General features: G+C 47.7%; 1 protein-coding gene across 1 annotated transcript; it reads left to right on the top strand.

Moving 5' to 3' along the window:
• Positions 1–523: 523 nt before the first annotated feature.
• Positions 524–14,304, top strand: ANGEL1 (angel homolog 1). Its single transcript, XM_026048271.1, has 12 exons — positions 524–584; positions 1,472–2,071; positions 2,597–2,823; positions 2,943–2,996; positions 3,446–3,515; positions 4,414–4,847; positions 5,527–5,653; positions 6,519–6,629; positions 7,353–7,422; positions 7,787–7,950; positions 8,781–8,945; positions 12,098–14,304. Exons 1-12 carry the CDS (start codon positions 524–526, stop codon positions 12,184–12,186), a joined length of 2,172 nt encoding a protein of 723 aa, XP_025904056.1. The 3' UTR covers positions 12,187–14,304.
• The last annotated feature ends 269 nt before the right edge of the window (positions 14,305–14,573 follow it).

Genomic DNA, 14,573 nt, shown 5'->3' with positions numbered 1-14,573 from the left:
GAGGCGCGGGCCCCGCCGGGCCGGGGCCGGGGCCGCCGCGCTGGCTGCGGTGTAAATAGCTGTGGCCGGGCCGGAGAGGCGCTCGCGGGGCCTCGGCGGAGCGGCCGCCGCCCGGGCGGGTTTGACCCCGCGAGGAGGCCGCAGCTTGTGCCCCGACCCACACTGCGGCCTTGGGGCAGCTCTGTCGAGCTCCGTCAGCCTGGAGGGCCTTCGGGCGGGAGGGACTCCCGTGTGGCACACGGGAAGGTGCGCCCTAGGCCCCTGGGTCCAGCTGGTGCTCGCAGGCGCCTGGCTCTGCCGGCGGGAAGCCACGTTCCTGCCCAGGCTGTCCTCCCGTCTGTAGTTAGGGTTCAGTTATGGTCGTGGTGACAAACTAGTCGACTCTTCTGAAATCCAGCTCTTCTCTTAAAAAACCCAACTCTTTAGGTAATGGTGTACAAAAATATGACATCGATGCATTCATCCTTCTAACATTAATGAACTTAAAAGAGGAATATGGCTCTAAATGCTGCTTCTGTGGTGCATGCAGAAAGTTTTGACACACAAGATCGTGCTAAAAGCGCGGACAGATACTGCTGACCTCGGTGTGTCACTGTCCTGGGTGACTGACCCTTGCGGGGACAGAGCAGAGACAAAAGTGATACGGAGACAGCAGAGACCGCTGGTCAGCAGCGGGACCTGTGTCTGGGCAGCCTTCATAGCCCAAGATCAATATCTAGTAATTCACAAGCGCTAGGTGGACAGCAAGGATTTTTATTATTTATTGCAGATATCAGCCATCGATTGACCTATTTTATATATATATATATATATATATTATCAGGATTCCTTCTGTGGTTGTATTCTGTCCAATTCTGTCCAGGTTTTTATTTTGTCATATTAGTCCCTTTGCTGCCCTTTTTTTTTTAATTAAACGACAGCTTTTCTTCTCTTGCACATCTCAGTGAAGAGTCAAACAACTCTTTTCCATCCTTTCCATTCCCTGTTGAATTTCTGAGGAGAAACCTGCTTCAGAGTCTCTGAGCAGTGGTCGCCTGCAAGAGCTTTACTTCTTAACCCCATCAAGCTAACTACTACAAGCCTTAGCTTTAGCTGTGTCATCAAACACTAATAGAGTTTTCACAGCACTTTTTAGCATGGCTGACTGGCTTTGGTGCTGCCTGTGCTAGAATTACCTTCTTTAGGGCTGATAAAGCAGTTGTCATCCTGAGCAGTTTCGGTGATTTTTTTTTTGACTAACATGATTAAAAGTTAATTCATCTTTCAAATATTGAGTGGACTGCGGCCTAGCACTCTGTAAGAGGCAAGGTAAGTTGTTCAGACTATAACTTTTTTTTTTCTTTAGAAAAGTCATTTATTTTTGTTGCTGTATTGATTGGGTCTGTGGCACTGAGTTGCAACAAGGCTTAAAGAAAAACAGTAATCAAGAAATTCACAGAACTGACTAAAATCTCTGTATTTCTTTTGGCAGATGCTTTCTTTACCTGTCGAAAGAATGTGCTTCTGGCGAAGAGCACGTCCACCCAGGTAGAGGGCATCTTTGCGGCATCCGGAGGAAGGTCGGTCCCAGAAGAGCAAGAAGCCCTGCTCCAGCAGTGGCTGGAGGAAGGAGCAGGGAGCTTGCCAGCCAGTGAGAGTGCTCCAGCAGTGGGGAAGGTGTCGGCTGCCCTCACTAGTGACTGGTTAGAAGGTTCGGAGTTATTGATGACTAGCCTTAGTGACCTGAATTCGGCTCCAGAAGTCACGTGGTGTGCCGGTCAGCAGCTTGCAGAGCTACACACCTTGGCATCTTCAGAACCACAAGATCATGCGGTGGCTGAACTGGCAAAATTACCAGCAGAGGAAGCGGTGGCTGTGGTAGGCAGTGCCCCTTGGGCAGCTGTAATGCCACAGACGGATCACCAGCTAGTTGACTGTGCCACTATAGATGTAGAAGGGCAGAATGAAGACCCAGCTGTGCTGGCATGGAGCTTAGCACATGATGCAGAGATAGTGCCAGTGGAGGCCCCAGCCTGGACCATTCAGAATATGGAACAGTTTCAGCCTCTTCCAGCAGAGGTGCCCTACCATGGTCAGTAGAAATAACTCTGAATCTCATGTTTAGTTTAGGATTTGCATTTGTATTGAACCTTACCAGGTTTTTTTTGTGTGTCTGGGCCGATGAGTAGGTTGGGGCTTGCCGTCAGTGCAACATTGATTGTACATGTCTATACAGAATTGACAGGATCAGCTAGTGAAAGCTGTAAAGTGCTTTTTTGCTGAGAGAGGGCTGGCCACAGCTAGGGTTCTCTATGCTGTTAGAATGGTGGTTATTGATATATACATTTCACAGGAGTCGTGCCAAAGTGTTGACCTCTTATTACAAAAAGTCTCCAAGATGTGGCTGATTTTTTTTCAGTATTTTTGATACTAGTCTTCTGTTACCCCATTCTCTTTGGCCTGAGGTGATCCAAATGGCCTAAAACCCAGAGACTTGGAGCCCGGAGCACTGTAGGTTGGAGAAGTAAACTGGATATTTTCTGGAACCTAGAAACACAGAAGTATCAGCAGGGTACCCAGCATGGCTCTAACCTGGCTTCTTGTCTCTTGCATATAGAGATCTTATGGAGAGACTGGGAAGATCTTTCTGTCGAGCCCTATGGGCCAGACCAGGTCTCAGGAAACATGCCCCTGTTTGAATTTCGGGTGATGTCTTACAACATCCTGGCCCAGGATCTGGTGGAACAGGGTTTTGATCTCTATCTACACTGCCATCCAGACATCCTGAACTGGAACTACCGCCTTCCAAACCTTTTGCAGGAAATCCAGCACTGGGATCCCGATGTGAGTAAGCTCCTGCCATATTAGCATCACCTGAATTTGAATTCCTTCTTTGATCTAACTGCATGTTTTCTTTTGCCTTTTTTTTTTTTCCTGTGTGTTTTTATATTTTTTTCCCTAAGAAACAAACAAACAAAAAAAGACCTGGGAAGATGCTGTCTGCTCGTACATTTAAGGTTGATCCCTTTGAGACTATCAGAGGCCCGTGTGTAAGGTGTGCTGTGTGCCTGTAGAAGCTGGTCATCCTTTGATTGCAGGGCTTAAATACTTGAAGAGTACAAATGGATGAAGAAGAAGTAATTTTTTTTCAGGGGAAAAGACCAGCCTTATAAGGCAGTAGAGAAGGTAAAAAGTACATAGAAAGAGGACTTCCTAATATTCCCTATTCCCCGAGTCCTCTTTGGGTGGTGAAAGAGCTTCTGCCTCATCACTGGGTAACTGAAAGAGAAACTCGTGTGACCCAGCAAATGATTGTGTAGCTGGGAAGTGCAGAACAGAGTTGCAGTGCTGACCTTTCTAGTTTCAGCGTTCGTATGTGAGTGCACTTTTTCACTTTTTTCCTTCCTTAAAACAAGGTAGCTGGCAAATACTGATGGAGCGAGTGAGGTCTCTGCCTTCCTTCCAGGTTCTGTGTCTCCAGGAGGTACAAGAGAACCATTACTGGGAGCAGCTGGAACCCACGTTCAGGATGATGGGTATGTCCTGCTGCTTAGTGTCTGTAGCTCCCTGCTCACAGCAGCTGGTCCTGGAGTTTCTCCTCTATATGTCTTCAAAGTCGCCAGGCTTGGGAGAAATCTGTTTCTTTGTGTAGCTGCTGTCCCTACTTCTCAACTCTGCCTAGATATTTCCTCCTTCAATCTGGTTCTTATTCCAGTTTGTAACTTTCTCCCACGTGACAGACCAGAGTGATGAAATAGTGTTGGTTCTGGTATACAAGGAGAGAAAAAGATCCTTGATGATAAACTAGGATTATTGTGACAGAATTGATCATCACTTTGGTGTTCGGGTGACAGAGCTCTGGAACAGGCTCCCCAGAGAAAATGTGGAGTCTCCTTCTTTGGAGAAATTGAAAAACGGCCTGGATGCCACCCTGTGCCACATGCTCTAGGTGTCCCTGCTCCAGCAGGAACGTTGGACTAGATGATCTCTAGAGGTCCCTTCCAACCTCAACCATTCTATGATTCTGTAATAATGCTGTGAGCTCAAAGAGCAGAGACTGAACTCCCAGGCATTGAGTCCTGTTGCTTTTGGCTAAATAAGCAAAGAGCTGAGTGAAGACTGATAGGAAGTGTAAAGGGCTATGTTACTGAACAGCCAGTGCTCTGCAAGTAGGTTTGTTCGTTGCCTACTGATTGTTGAGGACTTTTATAGTTATAGCTCAGATGTGTTGTAGAAAACAAGTTGACAGTTAGAAAAATGAGAATGCATAGACGTCACAGAAAGTTTCCTCTCATGCAAGTCCACCAGATTGAGGGTCAGACTCCTAAGACATATGTCAGGGACTTGTTTTATATGGGCTTATCAAACCCTCCAACTAACGGTGGGACTGCTGAGGAAGTGGACACCATCTAACGAGTGTTGGTTTCTCTTCAGGCTTTGAATGCTTCTATAAGCGGAGAACGGGCAGGAAAACAGATGGCTGTGCAGTATGCTATAAGCACAGCAAGTTCCAGCTGATCAGTGTCAACCCCATAGAATATTTCCGGCCTGGTCTGGACATCCTCAATCGGGATAATGTGGCCTTGGTGCTCTTGCTGCAGCCCCTGCTTCCAGAGGGCTTGGACCTGAAGATGGTCAGTCCGTTGTGTGTGGCCAACACTCACGTGTTGTACAATCCCCGCCGGGGGGATGTCAAACTTGCGCAGATGGCCTTGCTGCTAGCAGAGATCGACAAGATTGCCAAGACTGCTGAAGGCAGCTACTACCCTGTCATTTTGTGTGGCGACCTGAACTCTGTGCCTGATTCTCCGCTGTACAAATTCGTCCGGAACGGTCAGCTTTCTTACCATGGGATGCCGGCCTGGAAGGTAGGTGCCAAACTGAACGGGAATCAGAGACCTGTTTGCCACATGCTGCTACACAATACATAGCTATATTCTCCCTCTCATGAGGAAAGAGGCCCACTATTACTGTGCCTGTATTATTCAGGGCTCTTCTGCTACGCTTCCTGCGTTGCTGAGGAAAGAGACAAATATGTGTGTGTTGTTTCCATCGCTGCTCTTTTGGTTTCTCTTAAGGCAGGTCAGTGATAATAGACCGCTTAATTTCAGGTCCTGATTCTCCCTTGCTATGGGAGCAGGGCAGAGTACAAATTCAGCAAGAGATACTAGAATTTTTAGGGAGTTTATTTAAGTTTTTTTTATCATGTAAGTAGTTTTGTCCATGACGTGGGCACCTATGCTAGACCTTCCCGTGGTTATCTGTTACTGAATATCCATGCTCAAATGCATTGCCAGCTTCCAAGCCAAATCATTATTTTGTTAATAAAAGATACTTTGCAGACATCTGCCAGGTGACTTTTAGCTAATTGTGTGTCTGCCACCCCAGTATCTGAGAGTTTATTATATCAGTGCTCTGTCGTCTTCTAAATGGCTCGTTTCCATGAAGACATCCTACCAGCTTGCTCTTGACAAGTGTAAACATTGTCTGCAGCCCATAAAAGTTCTGCTGCTGATGCGTCCTGACCTGTTGCTGGCTTCCTTGCAGGTTTCTGGGCAGGAGGACTTCTCCCAGCAGCTGCATCCCCGGAAGCTGCTGGCCCCGCTGTGGCCGAGCTCGCTGGGCCTCTCGGACAACTGCCAGTTCGTCTCTGCGAGCCCGCCGAGGCAGCCGGGTGAGCGCCGGCGGGCACAGGGCGCGGGAGCTGCCCAGGGAGGCACAGCGTGGTGGCCTCTGTCTCCCTCTCTCAGCACCTAGCGATGCATGAGGCACTTGGCAAAGATCATCTCTTTCTCCTATCGTTTTTCCTGATATGTGGTTTAAATTTAGCCTTTCTGGTGTCTGTTACTGTTGCCCATGTTTCTGCTATTTTTCTCCAGTCAGAAAGTGAATGTTCCTCTACCAGAAACCCTTCCTCTGAGCCCCTTATTTATGTTCCTACGGTGATTGATGCTTTTGTGCAGTTGTAAACCTGCCTTCAGCAGCAACAGCTTCCAGTTGCAGGTGTTTATCAGAATGGGTTTAGGGCAGTGTTTACACACTACAACTAGGAACTTATTGTTAAGAGCCCATAATGACTATTCTCTCCTCTATAGAGGATTAAAAAGAAAGAGCCTCCACTGCATAGTTTTTGTTGGAAGGTGTGTGAATATAGAGCTTGTATTCAACTTGATCTCCAGAACTATTGTTCCTTGTTAGGTAGACGATTCCTTGAGTCACTGATCTCCTTAAATCTCTAACTTGCCTTGTCTCAAAGGAGACATTCTTAGTTGTGACACCTAGTTGCTGACAGTGCAGGATGCATTAGCAGTAGGGATTGCAGTAACTGGCTGTGGCCTGAGCTCTGTTACTCTACATTGGCACCTCCATTCTGTGTTTCAGTTTTTAAGTGATTCTCATTCTGATGGATCACAGTGCTCGAACACAAAAATGTCCTTGGAACAGAAGTCTAAGGGAGGATGTAGATAGACCCTGTAGCTAGGACTGTTCTACTCTTTTTTTCCGCTTCTCTTTTCCTTAACTAGTCTTTTTCTCTGCAGACAGACGCAAGTACAGCCGGGACTTTCTGCTGCAGTTCCATTTCTGCGACATGGCCTGTGAACGACCACCACATTTGATCCTCTTGGAAGGTGTGACAGATGCTAAACCAGGTATTAATGAGAAATTCTCCAGTTCATGACTCTCCTAGCTGGATTTTGATGAAAGACTGAGATGGAGGTAATGTTTGGTGAGGAAAGGGGAACTGTCACTACCTCTGCATGATTACTAACAAACGGATTCTCTGAGGGCTCAGAGGAATGCAGTCCTGCTGTCCTTACATAGCAAGGCTTGCAATACTGTGTGCCTTGACATGCACTGAGATTCGGCCTCTTTTCGAGGCTGTTTTCAAAAAAGCCACATATATTTTAAGGGAGAGCAAACTGGAGGAGTGTCAAACCGTGCTGGCCACAACATAAAGGTCCCTGGATGCTGGTACCCAATGTACACAGCCTCACTCTGGGCTTTGTGGCAGGGTTGGTTCTGCTCTATTTATATTGTGCTTTTCTGGCCAGCTGTTCTAGATGGGTAAGCTGTAGGCTGAGATAGATGAAATATTTTTGAGAACAAAAGTTGCAGTGCTCTGAGCTTTGATCGTATTAAATGCCCTAAGGGCATGTCTTCCACAGGACAGAATTTTTGTTTCTCAGCTGTTTGCACTGACCCGCTGTCAGCATTCCTGGAAGTCTTGGGCTGGACTTTCCTTTGAATGTTTTTCATGAAAATGCCTCTAACTAGAAACTGTTGGCTTCTTTTGGGCCAAAATTCTGATTTAGGTTAAGCAGCCTGATCTGGGCTTCTGTGGATCTGTCCGGAATCTCTCTGCTCCTTTGCAGACCGTCCTGCACACTGGCCCAAGCATGCTGCTGTGGTGAATGACCCTGATTCCCAGTTCGGCTTCCCAAGGTAATCCGGTGCAGCTTCCTGTGGGGAAGTCCAGTCTCATTGTCCTGAACAATTGAAGTCTGGCTCAAGTAAAGACTGAAATAACTGGGAGGCTGGCCGAGAGTAAGGAGGGCTGTCTGGAGCAGCTGGAGCCACGCAGGGTTGTCCTGGTAGCTGGGGGATGTTATGTCAACATGGGCTTGATGAGGTGAAGAGTGAAGGGCGTAGCCAGGACTGGGTATTTGGGAGAAGGGAAGTTCCTAGTTTACTCAGTCTTTGATATAAATAAAGTGAATAACGCTGAAGGACAGTCTTTCTGCATGTGCTCACAAACACAGAAGCAGTTTGGACATTTGCATCAGCAGCAATTCCCGTTCCTTTGCAGGTCTTCAGGCGTTATTCAGCATGGTCTCAACCTGACCTCAGTCTACAGTCACTTCCTGCCCCAGCGAGGGCGCCCGGAGGTCACGACCATGCCCATGGGGCTCGGAGCCACCGTTGATTATATCTTCTACTCAGCAGAGCCCGTGGAGAATGGGGACAGAGGGGGTGAGTGTGGCAGCACGGGGCCCATCCTTACTGGGTCAGGTACAGCAGGATGCAGCTCTGTGGTGGGCAGTGCGTTTCACTGAGTAGGGGATGCATGAGCAGGGTGTGCCTGTGACCAGAATGATGCACAAAGGAGAAGCAGCGTTTCCTCAAGGGCCATGAGAAAACACTGTGCATCTTTGCTGTGGAAGAGCTCAAGCTACTCAGCTGAGGTTCAGGTGGGTCTCTGAGGAAACCAGAAGAGAATGTATTCTGCTTCATGAGTACAAGTGGCTGCTTGTGTTCTTCATCATAAGCAGTGCTGGGTCTTAAGTTCAGAATGTGGACTTTTGGTCTGACTGAGACCCCACATTTGCCTTAAAAAGAAGGAGCTTTTGTTACCTTATGCTGGCACCACCCCTCTACTGCCAGAAAGGTTAGGTTGGTGAAGGTTGGTTAGGTTGGGACATGACTGCCCGAGCTGGATTGGATTGGATCAGAATCAACTTTGGGGAGGAGGGTAGGAGTGAAGAGATCAGGTGTTTCTCAAAGGAGAATGTAAAGGCACCTGCAGGAGTAAGTGTAGGGAATGGGAGCTTCCCATGCTTTGGTGGGGGGAGTTTAATACGTACTGAATTCCCAAGTATCTAGAGAGTCCGTAGAAGAGCACTAGTATACCATGCTCATTGCTTTCACAGCGAGGCTCAGAGATGCCTGTGGTGTTTGTGCAGGCTGGCTGCATCAGGAAGAGGCTGGAAAAACGTTGTCAAGCCTCCCTCTGTGGCTGCATAGAGTTAATTTACAGCACGAGTATCCAGCTGATGTTTGATTTCCTTTTTCTCTTTTCACAGGTCGCAGACTGTATCAGGATGGAGCCCTGAAGCTGCTTGGCCGACTTTCCCTCCTCTCTGAGGATGTCCTGTTGATGGCAAATGGCTTACCCAATCCTTTCTGTTCGTCTGACCATCTCTGCCTGCTGGCTAGCTTTGGCTTGGAGATCTCCAGCCTCAGAGAGGGTTAGTGTTGGTCCCCCTTCCCTAAAGAAAAGCTGTTCTGAATACAGCAGTTGAGGCTCTGGATGCACAATCTGCTTGCAGAAAAAAAACTCTTTTCCTTGTCATATCCTAAAAGTCCCTTCTCCTCTCATGCCCTCAGAAAAAATTGGGGGTGGGGGAGTTGGAGCCTTTTGTGCATTGATGTTTCGTGGGCTCTGCAAACCTGAGCTGCGTTTCCAGCAGACTTCCAATTGTTTTCAGGCTTTATCATCTCTTAAAGAGATCTTTGGAGTTAACTTTCTGGTTTCCCTGCTTCATTTAGCAGATGTTTTAGCGCTGCAGGAATCAACCTAACTCCTGCGTTTGCTTGTCCATGGGTGAGACCTTCAAGGAGCCGGGCAGTTGAGGGGCAATGTTTCCTGCTTGTAGTTAGTTAATTGCTGCCAAATTGCTGGGGTTGTGCACACCCCCGCTCCTTCATGCCAAAGCAATGGTTACTTTTAGTTTGTTAGTGAGGAGTTCATGAAGCATGGTCCTCCCAGCTGCTGCCTGTAGGGTTGCCTCTAAGAGCTGTGTTCTCGTGGCTGCTTGGAAGTGGCTTTTACTTAATGATATATAAGGGCTGTCTTTCTGACGAAAGAGTTTGTAGACTCAGGCAGCTTCTATAAGTTCCTTAGTGTGTCTAAATGACTTGGGAATGGATTTGCTGGGAACGGAGCTGGGGTTCTACAGAGCTGTCCTCAGGACTTCTAGAAACACCACAAAAGCCCAGAGGCTTTGGGAAAGGCTCCTTACTTTCTGGCAGGCTCAGAACAATACCTAGTTCCTTTGGCACATGTAGGAGAAAGATTTAAGATCTTCTTGGTGGACTTCAAGTAGTGAAAACTCTGAGACATGAGAACCCCAGGTGGCCCTGGCTCTAGGAAGTCCCAAGAGAGGTGAAAATGGGAGGCATGTCAGAGGAAGCAGAACCATCACATGGAAGAGCTGATACTTCTCACATGCCAAAGTCATTCTGTATGCCCTCCTTATCCAGCTGGCCTGGCACAAGTTAGATAGCCAAGCTGTAGCATCCTCCTGGTCCAGAGGGAAGTTCCTACTGCTGCCACCTTCTGGATCCAGCCCTCTTTATGTAGATAGAAGCTATAGAACTGACCCCTGTCTCTGTCAGGGAAAGTTGTGTGCTTGGAACCAGAGCATCAGCAGTGGCTGTGAGAAAGGGCAGAAGTGGATGTGTTCCGAGGGCAGATTCCCCAGCTTGCTCTGACAGCTGGTGCGCAGCTTTCCCTGAGAGGTGAACGCACTGTTGGCAGAAGCACTTTCAACCCTCCGCTCATAGCTGAGGCAGGGAGATCTGGCCTCACTTCTGTGGCGGGGTACAAGGAGACTTGAAATATCATTGCTTTCTCCTGGGTTATATTGGGGGAGTTTCATGTTTTAAATGTTGCTTTCTTAATCTTATTCAAAAATAAAAAAATTGTAATTTGTGAAAAAACAACATAGTAACTGCAGCACCTTGTGCTCCTGGCAGCTGAACCCTCCTAGGCCTTAGGGATGCAGAGGTCTGCGTTTCCACAGCTCTGTTTTGCCTGACAGTTGCGCTGATTTCTTCAAGCACTCTTACCCTGTCTTTGTAATTGATTTTATTTGCCAAGGGGAAGGGAGGAAAGGGAAATCTGTGGCACTGCAAGGGCTTTATTTTTCTGCCACGCTGTTTCCAGGTTGCCAGAAAGCAAGCCTGCTTGCAGAAAACGCCCGCCAGCTGCTAACATGGGGATAGGAAACTTGGAAGACAAGGAAGTTTTGTTTTGTTTTGTTTTCTTTCTTTTTGTTCTTTTTTTTTTTAAACAAACAAAAAAACCTGTGGCAAATCTAGCTGTTGTCACTTACGTGTCACGTCTTTGGCTGCCTGCTTCACTCGTAGGTGCTGGCTGGCTCTGCTGGTCAGCGAGCGCTGGGGCAGGGAGGGGAAGCAGCCCCGGCCCCACGTGCCGAGGCCCCGTGCGCGGCCGCAGCGCTCGCCCAACTGCTGAGGGGCAGCAGGGCCCTGCGGGGCCGAGCTGGGGGGCACCCTGGCGAGGGAGGTCTCCCCTCCCAGTGCTAGCCCGTGCGTCCTGCCAGCCCCGTCACTTAGCATAGCTGTGCTTGAAAACCAGAAATGCTTCTCCCATTTTATTCAAACCAAAGCACTGGCGTTTCTTGTGGGTAACTTGCATGATGGCATCTCTCGAAGAACTTTTCTTGCATGCCAGTGTAACCTTCCAACTATCGTTTGCTGGAAAATCCAATATTCCATTGGGTCAGAGTACTGTTTTCCCTTTCAATACGTGAATACTTGGAGGAGTCGGGCTGGGCTGTTCTTGCACAGTGGATGTCGACTCATGCACTAAGAAGCCCCAGGACACCACGTCCTTCCTGCAGGGCTTTTCATCCTTCCCCCAGGAGGTTCAGCAGCTCCCAGAGGGCCCTGCAGCTCCTAAAGCCCTGGCTATCTTGGGCATTTGCAAGCAACGCTCCTTGAGAAATACAGAACTGTCACTAGCGGCTGCATATGCTGCCCCTTTTAGGAAAGGAAATTATCCATGTTCTGGAGTAATTTGGAGATAACATCAAATGGATCTGGAGACGTGTGAATGACTATAGGGAAAATTTGGGAAGTGGGGGGAGTTTCTGCCTCTAAAATGGTGACTAGTGTATTATTGTAGTTCTGGTGAGAAAATAATGTGCTGCATTAAGAATACTTTAATGCTGTAAGAATACACTGCTGCTTTGAGAATACAGCGAGAGACCTGGTAATGAACAACTTGTGGGAAACAGGATTAAGATCCTAGATGCAGCTCGTAACTGTTTTCTGACCTAAATGCATAGCTAGCTGTCATTAACATGGCTTTCTGAGGAATTACAAAGGCGCCTTAAATGGCTATGGAAGTGGAACAATGGGAATATCTGCCAAAAAGGGAGGGTATCATAAAGCTACAGTACAACCCCCATCGTCATCTTCACTGTCATCTTCTCGGTGGAGATTCGGATCCCAGGGAGATCAGTGCTTAGGGAAAGGGATGCCAAGGGCTGCTGGCAGCCCACACACATTCCCCCTTCTTCCATTCCCCACACAGCTGCCCAGCGGTGCTCAGTTAGGCCGCTTAGAAATTGCATTTCTTTAACTGTTGCAGCCTCGGAAGGTGTTCAGCACTTGAGGAGGATGCCCACCAAAACCAGCTGCCATGATTGCCTGGGACAGGAGGATGATGATGATTACTGATGATGATTTTTTTCTGCAACTGTGTTTCTTTAGTTAGAACCTATGGCTGAATTCTTTAAAGCTGCCTTATTATAAATCCAACCTATTAAATACTGTAAAGCCACAAGAAGGTGCGATCACTGATCAGAGTGACGATCTGAGTGCACAAAGCAGGGCTGTTCCTCCTTGCACTGCCGTCACCTTGCTGATGACTGTGATTGGAGTGCACTGCTGGGCTTTGCAAACACACCTAGGGCTCATCCAAGTGAAGAGGGAGCCTCTGTGGCCTCATCTAGACGTGGAACACGTGCAGACCTTCCTGGGATCCCAGCTCCTCCAGTTTGCCTTCCTGTTGTGCCAGTTAATGGAATTACTGTCTCTGATGCTGCTCTTACCAGACTGCAGCCGCTTTGTTTGAGTGCTTCCCGCGGCTCCGATACTCTGGAATGCACACTGTAATTCCTGCTGTCCAACTTACTGCATCGTGATGGAAGTACGAGATGTTTGAGTGTCTGCAGAGACCTCATCTGCTGTGCTGATAACACATCTCGTGCCACCTCCCTCCTTTTGTCAGCTGCACATGCTTGGCATTTCCTGTCGGGACAAGTCATCCTCCAACTGCCACTGGGAATGTCACTCTAGGCCTGAAACTCTCTTTCTCTTTTCTTGTAATGGCAGATCTGGGTTGTGCATTCTTATGCTCTGATGGAATAGGAATGTTGTACAGTGGAGCTGGAACGTTTCTTTTTTCCTGACTGTTTTCAGACAGACACAGTTTTCAAGGTGCTGAAGTCTGGTAGGCAGATTGGGCTAGACATTGGCCTGCACTGCAGCAAGAGACATTTGCTCCATCCAGTCTGTCTTTTTTCTTTTTCTCTCTCTCAAAGGAGATTTGTCATCAAATCCGAGCTGTGTTACTTAGTTTGAGGGCTGACAGTTTTCGGCTGCACTGCTTTGCTCCTCCTGCATGGCAAGCCAGCTGCAGCAACCCTCAGTTTATTCAGTTCACAGCTACCTTCAGCAGCTGCTCTCAGACCAGCTATTCTAAAGGCTTTCTCACTTTTCCTCCTTCCCCTCCTCCAAAAAAAGGGATGGGAGATAGCAAGGCAGCCACTCCTTGGCAAAATGAAAGCCAGGAAAGCCAACTCAACAGAGTAAGTAGGACAGGAGGGACTTCAGTTGTCCATAGCAGGTCCTCTGCCTCTTCACAATCTTACCGTCTATGCACTGAGACAATTCTTGAAGAATTATTTTTCCCTACCACCACCATTAATATCCTGTGTGCTTCTAGGCATGTGAGGCCCTTAAATTTTGCAGTCTTCTTGACATAATAGCCGACCAGTAATATTACTATTTTTATTGATTTCTGAGTTATGTGGTTTGTACAGCTTCTTTTCAGGCTCTTTTCCATAACAAAGGCTTTGTATTAAGGTCTAAATAGTGTAGTGTCCAAATGACTTAAGAAGTTGGAAGTGTAGAAACTGTCAACAACGGGATGAAAGTCTGATCTAAGAGGGAACAGAAAGTGTTATTTTTAAATCTCAGCTGTGGACCAGTCACTGCTTTACCTCTCTGTCTAACACTCAGCCCACCCCATGTGTCTACTGGGGCTTTAGGGGCGATCTCATTTTTAAGAAAGTCAGATATGGGGCAGAGGGCATTCTCAAACAGCTCTACGACCCTCCACTGAGATGAAGCAGAGGTTTAGAGAGGCTACAGCATTTAATTAGAAGACAGGGAGCAAGAATTCCTCTACTGCGGAAGGACTGTTGTGAACTTCTGGGCTTGAGCACGCTCTTTGCCGGCTTATGATGTGGTTACTATTCTCTTAGTTTCTTAATGTGACCTATCAAGTGCTCTGCAATTATTTTCCTCCCCAAGGCACCAAACAACTGTCCCCAAGGCAGAGTTGTTTATATAGTTTAACTTAGCTGAAAGGGACTGGTGCATGTGTGCCCCTCTTTGGAGGGACAGGGTGAGGGGGTGCTTATTCCTTCCCTGCACCCATACATGAGCTCTCAGCCTGCTTGCCTACATCCTGGCCTTGGTCCCAGCTATTACTCATTTCCCAAAGAGAAGGATATGTTATGCCTGAAAGATGATACCTTGAATAAAGTTGGATCCCCCTTGTTGGGGAAACGCAGCAGGTCTCGCAGCTGACTGTCCTTTATTAACCCAGCATCTGCTGGGAGGAGACCTGGGGAGCTCGTGAGCCTGGAAGGCCACTATTTTACTTTTTTTTATTAAATGCAGTTTAAGCATTTGAGGCCAGGAAAGGAGACTCATAGTTATGTGTTGAAGATGGTGGAACTAGAGGCTTGTGTCCACCCTTGCAGTAGTGTGTCAATACTGCATTCAATATCACTGTATCCTGTGGACATGGTTCCATCCAGCCTGACTACTGGATG

This window comes from Nothoprocta perdicaria, unplaced genomic scaffold (genome assembly GCF_003342845.1).
Source record: "Nothoprocta perdicaria isolate Ctin4 unplaced genomic scaffold, notPer1 scaffold_53, whole genome shotgun sequence".
Lineage (NCBI taxonomy): Eukaryota > Metazoa > Chordata > Aves > Tinamiformes > Tinamidae > Nothoprocta > Nothoprocta perdicaria.
The sequence above is the reverse complement of the archived record's forward strand: the minus strand, read 5'-3'. Positions and strand labels throughout refer to the sequence as shown.

Coding starts and splice junctions, on each gene's coding strand:
- ANGEL1 (XM_026048271.1), top strand. CDS start 524: ATGCAGAAAGTTTTGACACACAAGATCGTGCTAAAAGCGCGGACAGAT. Junction 3,516..4,413: donor ACCCACGTTCAGGATGATGG/GTATGTCCTGCT, acceptor GTTTCTCTTCAG/GCTTTGAATGCTTCTATAAG. Junction 6,630..7,352: donor TGTGACAGATGCTAAACCAG/GTATTAATGAGA, acceptor GCTCCTTTGCAG/ACCGTCCTGCACACTGGCCC.